Source organism: Ceratotherium simum, chromosome 25, assembly GCF_057802395.1.
Source record: "Ceratotherium simum simum isolate JZ-2026a chromosome 25, ASM5780239v1, whole genome shotgun sequence".
NCBI lineage: Eukaryota > Metazoa > Chordata > Mammalia > Perissodactyla > Rhinocerotidae > Ceratotherium > Ceratotherium simum.
In genome coordinates this window covers 21587859-21609048 of record NC_141924.1, presented here as the reverse complement: position 1 = coordinate 21609048, position 21190 = coordinate 21587859, and the positions used below count along the sequence as shown (strand labels likewise).

Sequence of the window (21190 nt, the reverse complement as noted above, 5' to 3'; positions counted from 1 at the left end):
CTATACACTTTCTATTAAGGTTGAATTTAGAAACTGCTCACTGCAGGTGACCTTTCTAAATTTAGATACTAGGAAAAAGTATTTCTGTACTCAACTTCTCAGTGCCAGGCTCTATTCTAGGAGCTGAAAATACAGTGGTGAATAAAACCGTAAAGCTGAATAAGACAGAAACTCTGCTCCCACAGAGCTTACATTTTAGTCGTAAGAGATAAGCCATTAAATAAGAAAATACATACACACACATTTTCAGGCCGATACTAAGGACTATTAAAAAAAGAAGAAAAAGGGGACTATAACAAGGAACGACCTGGTGAAAGAGGCTGCTTTAGGTTGGGTGTAGGGAAGGCCCATGTGAGAAGGTGTTACTGAGCTGGGGCCTATATGACAAGAAGGAGCACTTCACATGATGGTCTGGAGGCAGTGCTCTCCAGGCTGATGGCACAGCCAGTGCAAAGGTCCTAAGGCAGAAACAAATTTGATGTGTTCAAGGAACAAAAAAGAGGGTGAATGCACCAGTTCGGAGCCGAACCTCAGGAAGGTCTGCAAGTATCCACCTGATTTTTCGAGCCTTTACCAACGCCTTGATAAGAACATGTCCAGGCTGGTCCACTGGTCCCAGGAGGATCAAAGACATACAAGGCACAAAGCCAATCAAGTCCAATCCAGACGAGCCAACTCCCATCCGGCCCGCACATCCCAGAGAATAAATAATTGTCATTTTAAGCCAGGAATTGGCAAACTTTTTCTGTAAAGGGCCAAATAGTAAACATGTTAGGCTTTGCAGGCCATTTGGTTTCTGTTGTGACTACTCAACTTTGCCGCTGTAAGGAGAAAGCAGCCACAGACACTAGTAAACAAGTGAACATGGCTATGTTCCAATAAAACTTTATTTATGAACACTGTTATTGGAAATTCATATAATTTATGTGTTAAGAAATATTCTTCTCTTTTTAATTTTTTAAAGCCACTTAAAAATGTAAAAACCATTCTTAGATTGTGGGCCACACAAAAAACAGGTGTAATTTGCGCCTCTTGTTTTAAGCCAGCAAATTTTGGGGTAGTTTGTCATGGAATATTTTTGTAGAAATAATTACACGATACACAGTGGATACACGATACACCCTGCTCAAAGAAGTGGGCAGGTCTGGCACATTTAGGATCTTGTATACAGACCATTGGAAGGAGTCTAGATTTTCTACTATGTCCAACGGGTATGATGTAATCTGATTCACATTTTTAAAAATTTACTCTGGTTGCAATATGGAGAATGGATTGTAATGGAGCAAGACTGGTGGGAGATGATGGTAGCTTATACTGTATTTGCATAATAGAGGTACCACATATTTCTTGTTAAATGCTTGGAGCAGAGGTTCTCAAACTTTTTGGACTCTGGACCCCTTTACACTCTTGCAAATTATTTATGATTCCAAGGAGCTTTTTTTTTAATGTGGGTTATATCTATTGATATTCACCATATGAAAGCAAGAAAATTTTAAATATTTGTTCATTTATGAATAAACCCATTACATGTTAACATAAATATTTTAATGAAAAACTGAATTTTCCCAAACAAAAAAAAATTTAGTGAGAAGAGTGGCATTGTTTTTAATTTTTGCAAATTTCTTTAATATACGGCTTAATAGAAGACAACTGGAAGATCTGCATTCTATCTGTTGCAATGTCACATGCCCTGTAGACCTCTGGAAAACTCCACTGTACTCTCATAAGAGAATGAGAGTAAAAATGCAAATAATGTCTTAGTATAACTACAAAAATAGTTTTGACCTTGAGGATTGCTAGAAAAGGGTCCCCCGACTACACTTTGAAAACTGCTGGAGAGGCCGGCCCTGTGGTGTAGCAGTTAAGTGCGCGCGTTCCACTGCTGGCAGCCCGGGTTCGGATCCCGGGCGCGCACTGATGCACTGCTTGTCAGCCCATGCCGTGGCGGCGTCCCATATGAAGTGGAGGAAGATGGGCACAGATGTTAGCCCAGGGCCAGTCTTCCTCAGCAAAAAGAGGAGGACTGGCATGGATGTTAGCTCAGGCCTGATCTTCCTCACACACACACACACACACACAAAAAAAAAGAAAGAGAGAAAACTGCTGGCTTAGGGTAACAGCTTACTTTTAAATGCTAGAGTCTCAGTGATTTTGAAGTACTTTGATGCAAATTATTCTACTTTACATACTATACAGTAAGGACAGTTTTAAAATAAACCGACTTGCCCAAAGTCAAGCAATAAATTAGCAATAGATAATGCCAGTTTCCAAAAACAAAGACACCTTTCTTTCAGGCCTTTGTACAATTATACAAATCAGCATTCAGAGCCTGCTGCCTCTGAAGCATCACACTCCATGTGGTATTTTCACTCGCATGCCTTCCACACCCAACAGTCTCCTGGCACCAGCTCTCTTCCACCTGCAATTCATCTTCCACCTGACCTCGAGAGCAACCGTTCTAAACACAGACCTAATTCATCACTCTGTCGCTTCAACTCATTTGAATGGTCCCCATTTTCTTCAGGATGAATCCTAATTCCTCAGCATGAGTCAACAGGCGAGTGCTAAACTGGCCCCTGCCTGCCTCGCCAGCTTCAGTCCTCCGCACGTGCCGCCCTTCAGAACTACTTTTGTTCCTACAAGGTGAAGTGCCTCTCCTATATCCATACCCTTCCCCATGGCATCCTGCACTTCAAGGGGTCGGGGGTTCCCCTTTCTTCCCTCAGCCATCTCCTTCCAGATCAAGCTCAGGTGTCACCCTGTCTGAGAAACTTTGCCCGACACCCATGCCTATCTCTTCAACTTAATTTATCATGATGCATTGAAGACTGTCTATTTGCTTGTCCATCTCCCTGTCTGGAGAGTAAGTTCCTCGAGAGCAGAAAAGAAACTGAACCATCTTTGTGTCTCTACTATGCAACAGAGTACCTGGCCCAGAGTAAACATCTCCATAAATCTCTGCCGAACGAACAACTTCTGAAAATTTGGTAAAGACGATTTATCCAGTTTGCTTCTTTTTTTGTGTGTGTGAGGAAGATCAGCCCTGAGCTAACATCCAATGCCAATCCTCCTCTTTTTGCTGAGGAAGATCAGCCCTGGGCTAACATCTGTGCCCATCTTCCTCCCCTTTATATGGGATGCCGCCACAGCATGGCTTGACAAGCAGTGCGTGTGCGCGCCCGGGATCCGAACCTGCGAACCCCAGGCCACCGTGGCGGAGCTGGAGCACTTAACCGCTACGCCACCGGGCGACCCCTATCCAGTTTGGAATCAATCAGAGACAGAAATGAAGTTCATGGAATGAGGTAATGAAGGGGTAAAGAAAGAGGTATACCAACTGGGAAAGATAAACTAGAACCTAAAAGAAGAAACAATTTTAGGAAGCAATTTTAAAGTGGGTGATATGGTTTTTAGTCTGATCATTCTGCATTTGGCTCTCACTGCACAAGTGTGACTTTGTAACATTTTTGAAAGATCACTTCTTTTTCCTGCTTAATTTAGTGCATGTATGAATCACACACAGGCTGACTAATCACCTACTAAAGATACTGCGTGTGTCACAAGACTGGAACAATCACTCTAAAGGACAGTAGAACTTAAAAAGATATATTGTGAATATATATAACCTATTACAAGCTACACTTGTTTGCTACTTTTAGAAGGAACTAGAAAGGAAACCTACATACTTTAAAAGTACAAACTGTACTAAATTAATAAAGCACTTGCTCCCTCTGCTTTCCTATCAAACATAAGAAAGCACACTCAGGTAAAGAAATCATTGTGACCTTTTCTGCTCTGTCTCTAAAGAAAGAAAGAAAGAAAGAAAGATTAATATACTCTTCAGGGACCTCGGGCATCAGCCCAAAAGGTAGGTCTCCTGTTGCTGTCTTCATGAGCATCGTGGCCAAGGGAAGAACAGCCCTGCGACAGGACACTTGGCATTTAATTAGCATTTACCGACACCTTGCACCAGGCACTATGCAAGGTGCCTTATATACATTAGGCATCTCATTACATTAGGCATCTCATTTGAACCACCGTTCCTCACCAGGCTTGATCACAAGCAGTGAGCAAAAATAAATTTTCTTAAGTATTCATTCAACAAATATTCACTGAGCACCTATAGTTAAGGTCTGGGAGAGCCAATGAACTTGTCTATCTTGCTCACTTTTGTATCCCAAGATGTCAGTGGAGTGTCTGGCACATAATAGAACATAAAGACCAGATGATTTTGCCTTCTAAATCTCTCAAATCTGTCCACTTCTCTTAATACACCCTTCCACCAGCCTAGCCCAAGGCTCCTGACTAACTGCCCTGCAGCCAGTCTTGCTCCCTCTAATTAAGTGTTTCTCAACTTTGGCACTACTGACATTTAGGGCCTGATCAGTATCTGTTGTGGGGGCTGACCTGTGCATTGTAGGATGTTCAGCAGCATCTTGGCCTCTACCCCCGAGATGCCAGTACATAAGAACTTTGAATGGCATCCAGTTGTTCTCAGGACAAACACCTAAATCCTTGAACACCTAACCTACCAAGCGCTGGGAACAGGGCACCACCAACTGCACCAATCTCCCCCAGATCCACACTTTCTCTTGCTCTCCACCCTCCAGCCACATGAGCCTTTTTTCACCTTCTTGAATGTACCCCAACTTCAAGACTTTCACACTGTTTGCAGAGCCTGAGCACTAGTGACATTTGGAGCTGGATCTTTGTCGTGGCGGGCTGTCCTGTGCGTTGTAGGATGTTTAACAGAATCTCCGGCCTCTACCCACTAAACGCCAGTAGCACCAACCCCACCCCATGTCCCAGATGTGACAACCCAAAATGTCTCCAGACATTGCCAAATGCCTCTAGGGGACAAAATCGCCCCCAGTTGAGAACCAATGGCCTACAGCAGACTTGTCCTCTGCCTGTAGTTCTGACCCTTCAAAGGTGAGCTCAAACTGCATGACGCAGCCACTAGACAAGACCAGACACTGCTGCTCTCTTGCACAACACCCTCTCCTTTGTAGCATTTCTCACAATTGTAATTAAGCAGCATTTAATGTCTGACTGCACAACCAGAATATAAACTCCTTGTCTGCAGGAACCTATCTGCTTTGTTCACTGCTGTATGCCTAGAGGCCTGGCACAGTGCGCAACAAATACTAACTGAATAAAGGACTCCAGCGCTCTGCTGGGGCCCAGGGATTCCAAGATAAGAAAGATAACGTCTTTGTGCTCAGGATACTGAGTACAGAAATGGCAAATAAGTTTCATCTCCTGCGAAAACTCAATTAACTGCACTGTGAAGCTGTGCATGTAAAAATAAGTTTCTTCTGAGGCGCCAAAATACCAGATAGCAACATTCCAAAGTGAAGTGTTGAACCAAGATGCAAAGTTTCCTGAGGAGGCAGTGAAAACTCATCCAAATCACAGTGCAAAGATCCAGAGGAGAGCTTTTGGAAGCTGCTGGCATCCTGTGAATCCTGCTCTACCTCATCTAAAGGGGAGAGGTGGAAATCTGTTTCCCATCACCTCACCCCTGGAAAAGGGCTCAATGGGATCACCAAGAGAGGCTCACTTTGGGTCCGTGCAATTGGGTGGATACCGCATCTGTCTCACACTGAGAAATATAAAGGGCTGGCAGGCTAACTGCTCTGAGGACAAGGGAGAGGTTGCTGCTATGCTGGAGTTAGGCCATACTCCCCCACTTTGAACTGATGGGGTTCAGGATACGCTACCCCAAAAGACGGCACCTTGGCATACTGGATATTTCAAGCTGAAAGAATTTGACAAACAGCAGATGCAGGAAGGATTTTCTGACCCATCCCTAAAGCAGGTCATAAGACCCTCTGTGAGAGGTGCCCTCCCTATACCTGGAGTATACGCTTCAGGAACCCTGGAGACAGAGGCAAGCTGTAGGGAATCTGAATGAACAGGGCACGTGCTTCCCCCGAGCTTACCTCACTTAGCTCACACTGTTTTTTTTTTCTATCACCTTTTTTCCACAACTCGCCACACTCTTCATCAAACCTAACATAAAAACACTCAGTTTTAACCACTTCTTTGGGTCTTCATTTCCTCAGGAAGACTCCCATGTCATGTAAAACTTATATTAAATAAATTTGTATGCTTTTCAGTTGTTAATCTGTCTTTTGTTACAGGGGCCCAAGGCGAGAACTTAGAAGAAAAAGATATCTTTCCTCCCCTACAGAGCACAGGATAAGGGTCTCCTGTTCACCACATGTGGGCCATACGCAAGACAGTACCTGCAGAGGGTCATCTCAGATCACGTCCAGGGCCCCCCAGAGCAGCAAACAGACTGAGAGGAGAGGCTCCCAGGATCATCAGATTCCTGGGGGCTAAGAAAGGAGTAAGCAACCAGCCCAAATGGAGAGGCCTTTGTTCTCATCAGAGTAAAAGCAAGTAAGGCTCTTGGTTCTCGGGGTGTGGTCTCTGCAGGACACCCTCTGAGAGCACTCAGGAAAGAACAAGCTTTGACACCTGCAAATCTCACAGAGCTCCAGCACCTGTTTGGGAAGGACTTCGCTCCTCACTTCCTTTCCTTCTTCCAGGTGCTCCAACCCAGGAGTGGTCAGAAACACGTTATAGAGGAAAAAGGGAAGCATCTGATGAGAAAAGAGAGAAGCAGCCCACCACGCCCAAACTCCCTTCCTCAACTGTAGGCTTTCTGCTGGAGCAGGCCTGAGCTGGGGAGACAGGAAGCTTCAACTTGTTCAATAGAACAATGTTCTATTCTGACATGAGACTGAAGGCTTTAATTGTTGAACTGACATTATGCTTTGTAATCAGAAGTGACCACAGGCTGGGCCGACCCCGTGGCGTAGCAGTTAAGTGTGCGCGCTGCACTGCTGGCGGCCCGGGATCGGATCCTGGGCACATATCGACACACCGCTTGTCAGCCCATGCTGTGGCGGCGTCCCATATAAAGTGGAGGAAGATCGGCACGGGTGTTAGCTCAGGGCCAGTCTTCCTCAGCAAAAAAAGAGGAGGATTGGCACGGATGTTAGCTCAGGCCTGATCTTCCTCACAAAAAAAAAGAAGTGACCACAGGACTTTTTATTACCTAGCCGTGACAAGAGAAGGCTTAGGCCTGCCAGAGTTTCCATCCAGAGGCAGAGGCAGAGTCAACTCTACTAGCCGATACAAAGGGCCAGTGGGAGATAAAAATAAAGACACTTGCTACACGTCTCACCAGTAGCGCTTACTGAAGATGACAATTACAGCCAGTAGCCTACCCAGCATCACTTACGTATTCTTTCCTAATGGAACTCCACACTCGCATAACACAAATGTTCAGGAGATGGGCCCCAACTTCAGGGGTAGATCAGACGGGTCAAAAAGAAGCCTCCTCCTCCTTTCAAGGGAGGAGGGAATGTGCTTCTGGAGCTCGCTGTCAAAGCAGCTGGTAATCAGGGAGTCACAAATGTCTAGATGGGGGACATTTATCTCCCATATATAAGACGAGGTGGCCAAGGAGCAAAGCCTGGAGAATCCCAGCATTTAAGATTCAGAAGGAACAGTGAGTGGGCAAGGAGAAAAGGGAGCGTGGTCTTCCTGAAGAAAGAGGGAGTGAGAATTTCCAAACTCATAGAGTGCCAGGTGCTGCAAAAAGGTCAGGTTAAGTGTTTTTCTCTCACAACAGGCTAAATTTCATTAATAAGATCAACAACATTTAGACTCCAAGAGTAAGTCAAACCAAACAACTATCCAATCACCACAGTAAAGATATAATAGAAAGATTTTTGAGGGCACATGAGCTGTGTTTAACAAAGCTCCATATTAATACATCCACCCAAGAATACAAGTTTCATAGACAGAGTAATTAACAATGAGATATTAAAAATGGAAACAACCTACTTTTACATCCTCTAGAACACGGTGAAGGACTAACAGCTATCACAGTCACCATGTCAACATTAAGGCCAAAGAAAGGAAATGGGTGTTGACTCAGCCAATGTCTAGGACATCTGTTGCTCTGGCCCTTCTGATAACAGCCTCGTGATTTTCCTCTGGGGAACCGCTCTTGGTTCACGTGGTTCAGTTGAGACTTAGCCCACCCAGGACCCTGGCTCTGGGGGTGATCGAGGTGGCTAAGGAGGGCACATCAAGGGCTCTCATTCCCTGGTGGGCAGGCCACCCTGGGTCTAGCTGGCACTAGTGAGAAACAGAAGCCCTCTTTTTGCTGAGGTTACTAAACCAGTAGGCTAGCAGCTGGCAGCAGCAATCTTTGCTCTCATATGGGGAGAGCTTGCATGAGAAATAAATCAACACAGCTGGAGAACAGGGACCAAAAGAGAGCCCTGAGGACATATTTGAGCACTTCAATCCAACCCTGCCAGAAGTTTCACCCTATATGTTTCAACGACACAAGTCAAAAAACTACCTTTTTTCTTAAGCCAGGTCTGAGGTGGGGATCTGTCACTTGCAACCAAGTGCTACTGACTAATACCAGCAGCAATTTTAAACCACTAATGATTCGAAAAGAAAAGCTCCTGTCTCCTTGTAAAAGTCTCAACTTCTTCTAGGATGTTTCAACCCATCATGTTCTTCCCTCCCTCTGATTTTCTAAGCAATTACTGTGTACCTACTCAGGCAATTACTCACTCCCTTGTATTGTTACTCATACATATATCATGGCTTCATCTCAACTAGACAAAGACGGCCAAGGATGAACTAGAATTCTTTGTATCTCTGACAGCACCTTCTACCATATAAAGTACAACCAGACCAATCACGTCTGAGAAACAAAAGGTAACTACAGATGGTGTGCATCACAGTAGAAAACTTATCTTTACTGGAAATGAGCTTAAAGGGATGTTGGTTAAGATCACCCAAATTCATTCATTCATCCATCAAGTATTTATTTGGCACCTACTGGGTACCAAGCACTTTTTAGGTGTTAAGAATACAGCAAGAAATAAGACAAGGTTCTTGCTTAGGCAGTTACTGGGCTGTGTATCTCTCCCAAAACCCCCAAAAGAAAGGGACAATTTAAAAAAGGCTCTGTGCGGCCACTGGCATTTTCTCTGTAGCACAAAGTCATTATGCTTTCTCATGAAAGCATAAGAAAGTTCATGCTTTCTCATGTGAAGCATCCAATAATGTATATTCACAGAACATTAAAGGAAAATGAGGGTGTGAGAAATCTAGTCTAGAAGTTTCAACACATTATTTTTAACAATGAAAGCTTTCCCACCCCCAAAAGACACCTACGCAAAACAGAGTGGCTGCCCCCAATCCAGGGGGCAGCTGGGAATAACACACACAGTGTGGGAACCCCTGAGGATCACAGTTCACGGTGGAGCTAGAACCAGGCCAGAGGCCATCTCCCAACTCGCAGGCCAGGTCTCTTTGCTTTCACCTATTACTTGCCTTTGGCAGACAACACACTCAAAACACATCTGTCCAATGAACGAACTAATCAAATATAAACACGATAACTAATTTCTTTCTTGAAATTGGGCCAGTATGAAATACTGGTCACCGAGGCTGAAAATAACTTGAGCTGAACCCAGTTTCAATCTTCTTTTTCACTGAACCATAATATTTCACTAGTCCAAAATGGTGGTAGAGGCCAGTGAGCAAAAGGGAGCAAGGAGGGCAGGGAAAGGGGGCGGCCTGTGGTGCAAGCGGTTAAGTGCGCGCTGGGGTGGCCCAGGGTTCGCCGGTTCAGATCCCGGGCACGCACCGACGCACTGCTTGTAGAGCCATGCTGTGGCAGCATCCCATATAAAGTAGAGGAAGATGGGCACAGATGTTAGCTTAGGGCCAGTCTTCCTCATAAAAAAGAGGAAGATTGGCATCAGATGTTAGCTCAGGGCTGATCTTCCTCACCAAAAAAAAAAAAAAAAAGAGGGCAGGGGACTGTTACCAGCCAGTATGGGTAGATTCTATCTGAACCTATCTGACTTCCTCATTGAAGTTAATTTTGGATATCTGTTTCCATACTTAGTGTACATAAGGAAGTGATATATTTTATACACACACACACCACACACATGCACACAGATACACACACACACACAAACCAGTGATCTACAATCTTCTATTCACAATCCTGAAATCCAAAGAGCTCTCAACACTGAAGATCTTTCTGTATCTTATTTGGCAGCAAAACTTGACCTGACCTGAACTCATTTGGTGGCAAAACTTGACCTAACCTGACTCGAAGTTATTTATAGTCTTTCTTTTCCTCACTGAGTGTGAATAGTCACACATTTCACTGTCAAAGATACTGATGTTTAATTATAAGGTAATTCAGTAGTTACAAAAGTTCCAGAGAAGGGATTGTGGATTTGTATGTAAACGGCTCAACTAAATAACAATGGCTTTGAAATAATAAATTTTTACTTGTTTTAAAGTCTATACAGTATCAACAGAGGACAAATATTTAAAATCAGAAGTTTCTGAGCTAAAAAAAGATCATAAGAACACAGTCAATCTAATGCCCTCATTTGTAGGTGAAGAAACTGAGGCTCCCAGAGACCATGTGACTTGCCCAAGTCAACTAGTTTACAACAGACCAGCTCCCACCTGCTACCCTCACCCCAGGGCAACACGCTTTAGTCACAGCCATTAGTCCCCATCCTGAGGGCCCTCTCAGTGGGTTTGGAACCAGCTTGGCTTTTGTTTGATCAGAGTGTCCAATGGTTCTCCAGAAATTACTTGGCTCAACTTAAAAGAAAAATAAAATGTTTTTGTAATACTTCCCTCCTTCAATTCCACTTTTCTTTCTCAAAATTTGGATGAGTGTACAAATTGCTTATCAAAAGGTGGCAGCCAATACCACTTATACTGAGAGGGGGGAAAAGATATTAATCAATTCTCAGCTAACAATGATCTTCTTAGTCCTCTGATCCATTACAGTTAGTGAAGTTATTAACAAGTTGGTAATATTAACTGTTTGATGAGAGTATTCTATTGCAAGAGTTTATTTCAAAACAAGGACTAAAGGCATAAAATAGTTGATGATAATAATAATAATGGTAGCAGTAGTTACTATCATTTAATGAGAGTCTGTTGTGCGCAAGGAACTGTGCGAGATGCTTCATATAACGGGTCTTATTTAATCCTCACCATCAACCCTGCAAGGAAAGTATTCTTGCCTCCATTTGAAAGATGAGGAGGCTGAGGTTCAGAGAGGTTAAGTAGCCTTTCCAAGATTATACAAGGGACAGCTGGGCTGTTTGAGAGACCATGAAGAAATGTGCTTAAGACTACCTCTCTGGAGCCATAATGCCTTGGTTTGAAGCCCAGCTCTGCCATGGACTAGCTGGATTAACTTGTGCAAGTGCCTCAGCTTCATCACCTGTAAAATGGGTATAACAACAGTACCCATCTCACATGGGTGATGTTGTGAGGATTAAATGAGTTAATACATGTAAGGCAGTACAGAGAGTGCCTGGCACCTCGTAAGCCCTATGTATTAGCTATTATCATGATCATTAATACTGGCACCAGCATTCAAACCCAGGTCCACCTAATCCTGCAGCTCTTCTTCTCCAGTGTGCTGCAGAAATTAATTACAGGCAATAAATTAGTGGTATTGAGCCATGCCACCTGTTGACATTCTTTCCCTCTCCTTTCTATCGTCTGTTCCAAACTTGAAGACCTATGGCAATTTCAAGACTGAAAAATGTCTTTCTTCTGGTAAACAAATAACCACGCATGGAATTTATAAAATGAAAAATTCTGGGGGCTGGCAGGGTGGCACAGCAGTTAGATGCGAAAGCTCCGCTTCAGCGACCCAGGGTTCACAGGTTCAGATCCCGGGTGCACCATTTGTCAAGCCACGATGGGGTGGCGTCCCACATAAAGTAGAGAATATGGGCACGGATGTTAGCCCAGGGCCAATCTTCCACAGCAAAAAAGAGGAGGATTGGTATCGGATGTTAGCTCAGGGCTGATCTTCCTCACACACCCTCACAAAAAATATAAAATAAATTATTGTAATTTTAAAAGAATAATAAAAATAAAATAAAATGAAAAATTCTGACAACTGACGCCTTTAAGTCACCTTCACACTGCAGGGGTGTTAATAAACAGCTAACAAAATTACTGAAGGCCAAAAAAACTTCTATCAGCAATAAGACACTTGGCTATGCACAGATACATTCACTATATTAAGTTGCAACACATGAAACAAAGATAGAACAGCAGGTGGTATAATATTACGTACATATGCCACACTTACAAGTAAGTCTGGGGCACTTTCTCACCCTTACTTATGACTTATTTTTTCTAGCCCCTAGAACCAAGAACTACTAAAAGTGTATGCTCAGAAATCATGCCATATGATTTATGCATTCATTAAACAAATATTTAGACTGCAGGCTCTGGCAGGACCTGGCACTATGCTTGGGGCAGGGTAACACCAGTTAAACAGACAACACCCTCTCTTATGAAGCTTACAATCCACCAGGGGTACAGACTTCAAGCAAACATATACTGTGGCCTTTCTAAAAACCATTCTGTTAATTTTAAAATCTTTGCAACCTCCTACAAAAATTTTTTAAAAAATTAAAACAAGGAGACAGATTTCAAACAACTTGAAGATACATCTTTTCTCCCAGTTGTTAGAGACACTTATTTTTAAAAGTGGTGTTCTCTAATCTCCGTACGCTTGTTAAAGATAAAGAATACCGTATTAGACTGTCAATACTGACATATCCAACCTAAATCAAACAGTTATTTCATTCAAGACAATGTTTAAAGTATACATCCAGAGGGGCACAAAATCTATTAAACCTGGGTGTTTCCACCTCCCAAACCTGTTGCTTGGACTCTCTGACGAGTGTACGGTCTAACCGAACTACTTTATTGCACATTAACTAGGAGCAGATCAAGAAAGGCCAGGCTTGTGTGATCTGGGGTCTGAATTACCAGCATATCCCATGACACAAGGACTTGTGCTGGCTCCGAAGAGGTCGGGTGCCCGTGTCCTGGTCACGCGACAAGGCCCTAGCCTCACCTGATCTCAGGACAGGGAAAAGTGTTTGGAGCTGCCAAGAAATCTCACATCAGCGTGTGCACACCTACCAGTAGAGCCTCTACGGGCTAAGTGATGATGTACAGTTCTTCCAAATAACAGAGCAAATGTGCAAAGAAAAAAAAAATCCCTTTCACATGTAAGTCCTTTAAATTTTGGGCCAATACACTCTCCCCACTGCAAATTCGCATGCAAAGAAACACAGGCCCCTTGGACAAAAGTTGAAAATCGAGAAGAAACAGGATTAAGAAGATAAAGCACCTTTGTCAAGATGAAAAGATTAGAAGGGTGACACCTGAGGAGGAAAACTGTAAGAGGGGCAGGGAATGAGCATTTAGGAGAATTTAGGAATGGGAAAAGACAAAAAGCCTAGGTCCCGCGAGGGGGCTTCACGGAGGGGGACAAGGCCTGAGTGGGAACGTCAAATGACTTGGGGACCCTGAAGAAGGCACCTGGCGGGAAAGGGAATCTGCAGAACGAGAGCCTATCCCCCCACACCGTAGGGAGGATGAGCTCTCGCCCCCACAGGCTGAAACCGGGGCCCGGGGAGGAGAGCTGAGCGCTCGGCGCCTCCGGAGCAAGGCCAGGCTCCGGGACCTGTCCCCGGGGCTGCAGGGAGGACGGGGAGGCAGGAGTCCAGCGCGCCAGGGCTCGGGGCGCCGCGGGGTCGCGCGGGGTCAAGGCGCCCGCACCGGGGCTCGCGCGCCGCTACTCACCTCTCCGAACTGGAAGGCGGAGACGATGGTGACGACGACGCCCACGAAACAGACGTAGAGCCCATACCTGTGGGACAGGCAGGTATAGGTCTGTCTCTGTAAGAGCTTGAGCAGCATCACCCCGGCCGCCGCCACGCCACGCCCCGAGGAGCCGCCGCCGCCCCAACCAGCCGCCGTTCAGCGGCCCCGGCAGGGCCGCCGCGCTCAGCTCACAGCGTCCGGCCGCCGCGCATTGCCGCCCCGGGGACGGACGCCCGCTCGGCTCCCTGCCGCGGCCGCCGCTTCCGGGAGCCGGGAACCCACGCCCTCGGCGCGGCGCAGGCGGAGGCGGAGGCGGACCCGTGGCCCGCGAGGCGGCCCGCGCCGCCTGGGTCGGGCCCATCAGGAGGCGGTGGCGGCGGCGGCGGGGCCGCCAGCGCCACCTGGAGGGCGGAGGGGCGGAGAGCAGGCGCGCGCCCTCCCCGTCTGCGCGTGCGCGTGCGCGGCGGGCTCTCGGGCTGGGATCCGCACACTGGCTTGGGCAGGCAACCTCGAGAGGACCGGTCTCTGCAAGGACGCTGTGCCGCAGACGGCGCTATAATGCCATGAATATTTTTGTGCACAGAACCCTTTCTGCATTGACAATAATTGGGAAATTATGACTTTTCACAGCGCTAAGAGGAGATGCTGAACGGGTTTCCTTTCCCCTCTGGCTCCTGTCCCCGGGGCTGCAGGGAGGATAGGGAAGCAGGAGTCCAGCGCGTACCATATTGTTTGAAAGAGGAATCCTTTGGGCTAAATGTGCCAAAACCAAAATTCGGTTATGCATTTATTTATTAAATATGTATTTAGTGTCCGTTGCCTTGCATAGTGCTTGGTGTCGGATATTCAAAAATGAACTAGACCAGACCACTGTTCCTGGAGAGTCTAGTTGGGTAGATAAACACATAAACCCCTGTAGGGGAGGAAGAGAATTGTTCTACCCTCTAGATGCTCCTGGCTGGTGTAAGAATTTAGTCTACATGAGACAGAATAACAGGAGAAAATCAAAGAGTTTAATAACATGTATACATGGGAGAAACCCAGGAAAACTGAGTAACTCAGCAGAATGGTGGAGGTGGCCACCTTCAATACCATCTTCAGCTAAAGACAAAGGAAGATGTTGGGGGTGGGGAGAATCAGTTATGGGAGGTTATCAGAAAAAGCACAGTAAACAAGAGTAAGGTTATTACTCAGATTTAAGTCCTTGCCATGTGCAGTGATAAGAGTTTCTAGAGACAATGTCATCCTTCTCTTCCTGGTACAGAGAGGGAGACACCTTAACAAATGGAGATTTCCCTTACAGATGTAAATGTCTCTTAGAAAGGGTAACCTCTACTTGGTTTTCAGAGCTTCTCCCAGGTCTGCTTTTTTTTTCTTTTTTTTTTGAATAACCAGTCCAAAATAATCCTCATGCTAAAGAGACACATCTTGAGGTGGCAAATTCTGCTCCCCTACACCACTAAGTACAGAAAATTCATTATGATAGAAATCTTGCGCTGTACAGGAAGGGAACCACAGCAGGGGTGGTCAATTAACTCTACTTTGCATCCCGTGATTTCTAGGAGGGCCTCCCCTCAGAGCTTCTTATTGGAGAGAATTTTTTTTCTCCCAGTATACCCTTGTTAATATGATTTTTGTCTTAAATCTAGTTATCCTGGGAAACAATATACTTCCCCAGTGTTGCCATCATTCAGAGCATTTTAAAAATTATCTTCGAAACCACCTTCAGGAAATACTCAAAATGGTTAGATGGAATTAACAGGCTTGCAAAAGAGATTATCTTCCCTCTGATCCAAGGTGAGGTGTTTATGCTTTTCGGTGAATTCTTTTAATCCTTCTTCAGGAGAAGCTGATACAAGCTATATGTACATGACAAAGATTGTGGCAATTGTGCAAGACACTTATACAGTTCTGAGGTCTTTTCAAACATGGTAACAGATATAAAACCATCTACCACTCAACTGCACTCTCTTAGGAGGTTTGATTCCACAAAAATGATGGCCAACATTTACTTAATATCTACCATGTGCTGGGTTCATCTAATCCTCACAACAACATTATGAGGTAAACACCATTATTATCCTAATTCTACAGATGAAGGAACTGAGGTATAAAGAGGTTAAATAACTGTCTAACATCACACAACCAGTAAATGACAGAATTGAGATTCGAACCCATTCTTTAGGCTCTGGAGCAGGGCTGGGATTAGGGGGAGGTAAGTCCTGCAAGTGCAGGGTTAGATTCTGTCTTTATTTAAAATTTCGATATTTGGTTCTTCATGGATATTTTGCATTAGTTTTGGTCTTTTTAAATATTGCATTAAAATATTATTCATCTCAGTTAGTGGGTTTTTGGCTTTCTCTTAAATTTTGTGCCGAAGGCAAGCGCCTCCCTCTCCTAATCCTGGCCCCTCATCCTGGCCCTGCCTAGAATCTATGCTTCTAAGTATGCTTTGCTGTAGAGCAAGTTACCCTTAAAACTTTTTTTCTATCTCTTTTTGCTCCAACCAGAGAGCCTCAAGGGTGTCAGGAGTATTGTCAAAGTCCTTTCTTCTAGACACCTTGCTCTTGCTCACTCTCTGTCTCCTGAGCTGTATGGGTGAACTTGAGTAAAATAAATGTGGGTGTAACGCGATACACCTGTCGTAGCTACCTTATAGAGTTCTTAGGAAGGTTAAGTAAAATAATGCAGGTAAGTGCTTAAGTGCCTGGGACATTTTAAGTGCTGGGAAAAGTTAAGAAAACAATATTTAACTTTGTCTATAAGCAATGCGGCTTTTCGGCAGAATGAACTGATGAAGTCTGCACTTCAAGAAGATTAAGTCCCGATGGCCTAGTAGTTAAAGTTTGGAGCACTCAGCTTCTGCAGCCTGGGTTCAGTTCCCAGGCTTGGACCCACACCACTTGTCTGTTAGTGGCCATGCTGTGGTGGTGGCTCATGTAAAAAAAGAGGAAGATTGGCAACAGATGTTAGCTCAGGGCAAATCTTCCTCAGCAAAAAAAAAAAAACCCGCAAGAAGATTAAACTAGCAGTATGAAATTTGTGGAAATGATTTTAAACTATCAGTATCTGAACAGTGGGAGAAATACAGTGGCATCTTATTTATCCAGAAATCTTTTATCTGGTAATGTAAAAGAGCCGGAAAAAACAAGAAACCAAAAAGAGTGTCAGGAACCCACTGAAACCGAGGTGTTTTGCTTTTAGGAGAATCCTTCAGTCTCTCGCTCAAAATCTGATATATATAATTCTGAGAAATTTTGTTATTTGGGTTCTCGGTCAATAGCAGATAAGAAAAAAACAAATTAGGAGCTCCCTTTCCTGTCCTTCCCCCAAGCAAGAAGTGATTGTTAACAGGTGATCTTGAGGAAAAATGAGAGAAAAGATATTTAAAAAAAAAATAAGCCAAACTGGCTCAAAAAGTATAACTGTCTTGGGGTCAATAATGTAGACAGAGGTGAGAGCAGAGAGAAGGAGTGGAGGTGCCAGTATCTCTCAGAACAATGGGATAACGGGTCATAGAGTGGTGAACCCAATCTTTGAGAAAAGTTCAGATAATGTTTAGTGTTTATTTATTCATCATTTATAAATGAACACTGTATTGGGCATTTTACCAGGCACTGAGACTACCTATAGTGACCTAGGTACCTAGAAGGATAACCTAGGAAGACATACTCCCTGCTGTCCTGGAATTTACGCTCTAGAGGGGCAAATAAGTATTGAGTTAGTATTGTCAGGGGAACTAACCTCATCTGGGAGATCAGGGAAGTCTTCCTGGTGGAGGTGATACTGAAGCTGAGGCTTAAGGACTAAAGATGGATGGGGTAGGTAAGAAGGGAAGTACATTCTATGTAGGGCTGCCATATCAAAGTCTCTAATCTAAGGCAAGAGGGGCTGCAGGTGCAATGAGATGGAGCTGGAGAGGTTGGCAGGGCCTTGAAGGCCATATTAAGAATAAAGGACTTAATCCTAAGGATAATGAGGAATTTTAATAAACTAAAAAGTGACATGATCAGATAGGAATTTTAACAATCATCATAACTGTGATGTGGAAAATGGGTTAGAGAGGACCCGAGGAGTTGAAGTGAGACTGCTAGGAGTAGGGTTGCCAGATAAAATACAGAACACTCAGTTAAATTTGAATTTCAAATAAACAACAAATAATTTTTTTTAAGTATAAGTATATCCCCTTCAACATTTGGGACTTACTTATACTAAAAAAATTATTTGTTTTATATCTGAAATTCAAATTTAACTGGACATCCTGTGTTTCTATTTTCTAACTCTAACACTCTAAGTGGGAGGCTACTGGAGAGTCCAGGCAAGAGGTGATAGTGGCTTGGAGGAAGATTGAACAATGTCAAGGGAAAGAATCCCAGGTATATTTAGTAAGTTGAACTGCCAGGACTTGGTGATTGATTGGCTATGGTAGGGGGAGGGTATCAGTTGTGACTCAAAATTTTGGCACGGACAGCTAAGTGAATGAAGGTGCTGATTCTCTAGATGGGGGACAACAGAGGAGGAGCAGGCATGCAACACATATTTTAGATATGTTTCCAAAATGGAGCAATTATTGATAATAGGAGAAATTGGGGGTTTAATATCTTAGGCTCTCGTAAACTATGAAGTTTATGGAAATGGACTGATCACCTTATTCCCAAAATATTAGATAAATAAAGAATCACTAGGACCTGCCCAGTGGCCTAGTGGTTAAATTTGGCACATTCCGCTTCAGTTGCCCAGGCCCAGTTCCCAAGTGTGGACCTACACCACTCATCTGTCAGTGGCCGTGCTGTGGCGGTGGCTCACATAGGAAAAGAGGAAGATTGTCAACAGATGTTAGCTCAGGGTAAATCTTCGGCAGGAAAAAAAAAATCGCTATATGCTTTTTATTAGTGCACTTTTTCAATTTTCTAACTACAAGATTCATAACAAAATCAAGAGAAGTATTTTTTCTTTTCAATATGTTCTTTTCCCAATAGTTTTTTTTTAATTTTTTATTGAGGTAGCATTGGTTTATAACATTATATAAATTTCAGGTGTACATCATTATATTTCGATTTTTGTATAGATTACATCACGTTTACCACCCAAAGATTAATTACAATCCATCACCACACACAGGTGCTTAATCATCCCTTTAGCCCTCCTCCCTCCCCTCTTCCCCTCTGGTAACCACCAATCCAATCTCTGTCTCTGTAATTGTTTGTTGTTTTTATCTTCTACTTATGAGTGAGATCATATGGTATTTGACTTTCTCCCTCTGACTTATTTCGCTTAGGATAATACCCTCAAGTTCCATCCATGTTGTCACAAATGGCTGGATTTCATCATTTCTCATGGCTGAGTAGTATTCCGTTGTGTATATATACCACATCTTTATCCATTCGTCCCTTGATGGGCACCTAGGTTGCTTCCGAGTCTTGGCTATTGTGAATAAAGCTGCAATGAACACAGGGGTGCATATATCTTTACACATTCGTGTTTTCATGTTCTTTGGATAAATACCCAGCAGTGGAATAGCTGGATCATATGGCAGTTCTATTCTTAATTTTTTGAGGAATCTCCATACTGTTTTCCATAGTGGCTGCGCCAGTTTGCATTCCCACCAGCAGTGTATGAGAGTTCCCTTTTCTCCACATCCTCTCCAATACTTGGTGTTTCCTGTCTTTTTTTTTTTTTTTCTTGTAAGGAAGATCAGCCCTGAACTAACATCCATGCTAATCCTCCTCTTTCTTTGCTGAGGGAGACCGGCTCTGAGCTAACATCTATTGCCAATCCTCCTCCTTTTTTTCCCCCAAAGCCCCAGTAGATAGTTGTATGTCATAGTTGCACATCCTTCTAGTTGTATGTGGAACACGGCCTCAGCATGGCCGGAGAAGCAGTGTGTCGGTGCGCGCCTGGGATCCAAACCCGGGCCGCCAGGAGCGAAGCTCAAGCACTTAACTGGTAAGCCACGGGGCTGGCCCTCCTGTCTTGTTAATTTTAGCTATTCTGACAGGAGTGAGGTGATATCTCATTGTGGTTTTGATTTGCATTTCTCTGATAGTTAATGATGTTGAACATCTTTTCATGTGCCTGTTGGCCATCTGTATATCTTCTTTGGAGAAATGTCGGTTCAGGTTTTTTGCCCATTTTTTAATTGAGTTGTTAGTTTGTTTATTGTTGAGCCAATAGATTATTTTAACATTAGGAAAACTTCAAATATAATACAAGTTTCTCTGGAGCCAGCCCTAATGGTCTAGTGGTTAAAGTTCAGCACTCTCACTGCTTTGGCAGCTCGGGTTCATTTCCTGGTCATAGAATCACACCACTCATCTGTCAGTAGCCATGCTTGGCAGTAGCTCACATAGAAGAACTAGAAGGACTTACAACTAGGATATACAACTTGGGGCTTTGGGGAGGAAAAAAAAATGTTTCTCTGATTTTTTAAATCTCTGATTTAAAAAAAAAAAAGCCTAATCTTTTGATCAGGCATTTAAAAAGAATAATTTAACATAAGTTACACATGATAAACTTATTGCCTGCAGATGATTTTTATTTGACCAGCAAGTTTTAAAAAATATTTTAGGGCTGGCCCTGTGGCTTAGCGGTTAAGTGCACACGCTCTGCTGCTGGCGGCCCGGGTTTGGATCCTGGGTGCGCACTGACGCACCGCTTCTCCGGCCATGCTGAGGCCGCGTCCCACATACAGCAACTAGAAGGATGTGCAGCTATGACATACACCTATCTACTGGGGCTTTGGGGGAAAAAAATAAATAAATAAAATCTTTAAAAAAAATTTTTTTTTAAATTGTAAGACTTCACTGACAAATCCTAATCCTAATTTCTGGTTTCTTTTGAATAAATGGAAAAATCTGACCACACTGGTGTGCATTCCCACCAGCAGTGTATGAGTGTGTGGTTGGACTTTTAAGCTTTAGGCTTGAAAAACTTGGGCCGGCCCCGTGGCGTAGCAGTTAAGTGTGGGCACTCCGCTACTGGCAGCCCAGGGTTCGGATCCTGGGTGCGCACCTACGCACTGCTTGTCAGGCCGTGCTGTGGTGGCGTCCCACAGAAAGTGGAGGAAGATGGGCACGAATGTTAGCTCAGGGCCAGTCTTCCTCAGCAAAAAGAGGAGGATTGGCATGGATGTTAGCTCAGGGCTGATCTTCCTCACACACAAAAAAAGAAAAACTTGGTTGTTGCCAGGAAACATATTTTGATTTTGTCCCCTCCTTCCTTTCAGGATGTAGAGCGTGTGTTCATAAAACATACGCCTGCTGTAAGTGACCTCATCCTTTTCTTTCTTTCTTCTAAAAAAGAAAGCCAGGACAGCTTTTAAGTTTTTGAAAAATAGTAAATGAAACAAAGTTATTAAGAAACTTAACTGCTTCTGATAGAATTTCAAGAGCCAAAACATAACATGGCCTACTGTTTATTTTTTTGTGAATTCAAATACATCATGGATATATAAAAAGTA

The 21190-nt window shown here is 43.8% G+C and overlaps 1 protein-coding gene across 2 annotated transcripts in view; it reads right to left on the bottom strand.

Moving 5' to 3' along the window:
• GNPTAB (N-acetylglucosamine-1-phosphate transferase subunits alpha and beta) overlaps positions 1–21190 on the bottom strand; it is a 97964-nt gene that overhangs the window by 63749 nt on the left and 13025 nt on the right. The window contains exon 1 of one of the 2 annotated variants that reach the window (XM_004418023.3): positions 13711–13946. The exons of the other annotated variant lie outside the window; for it this stretch is intronic. Within the exon in view, the coding sequence (XP_004418080.1) occupies positions 13711–13827 (117 nt within the window). The 5' untranslated portion in view covers positions 13828–13946. Of the gene's footprint in view, positions 1–13710; positions 13947–21190 lie in introns of those variants that run through there. 2 annotated transcript variants of the gene reach the window in all.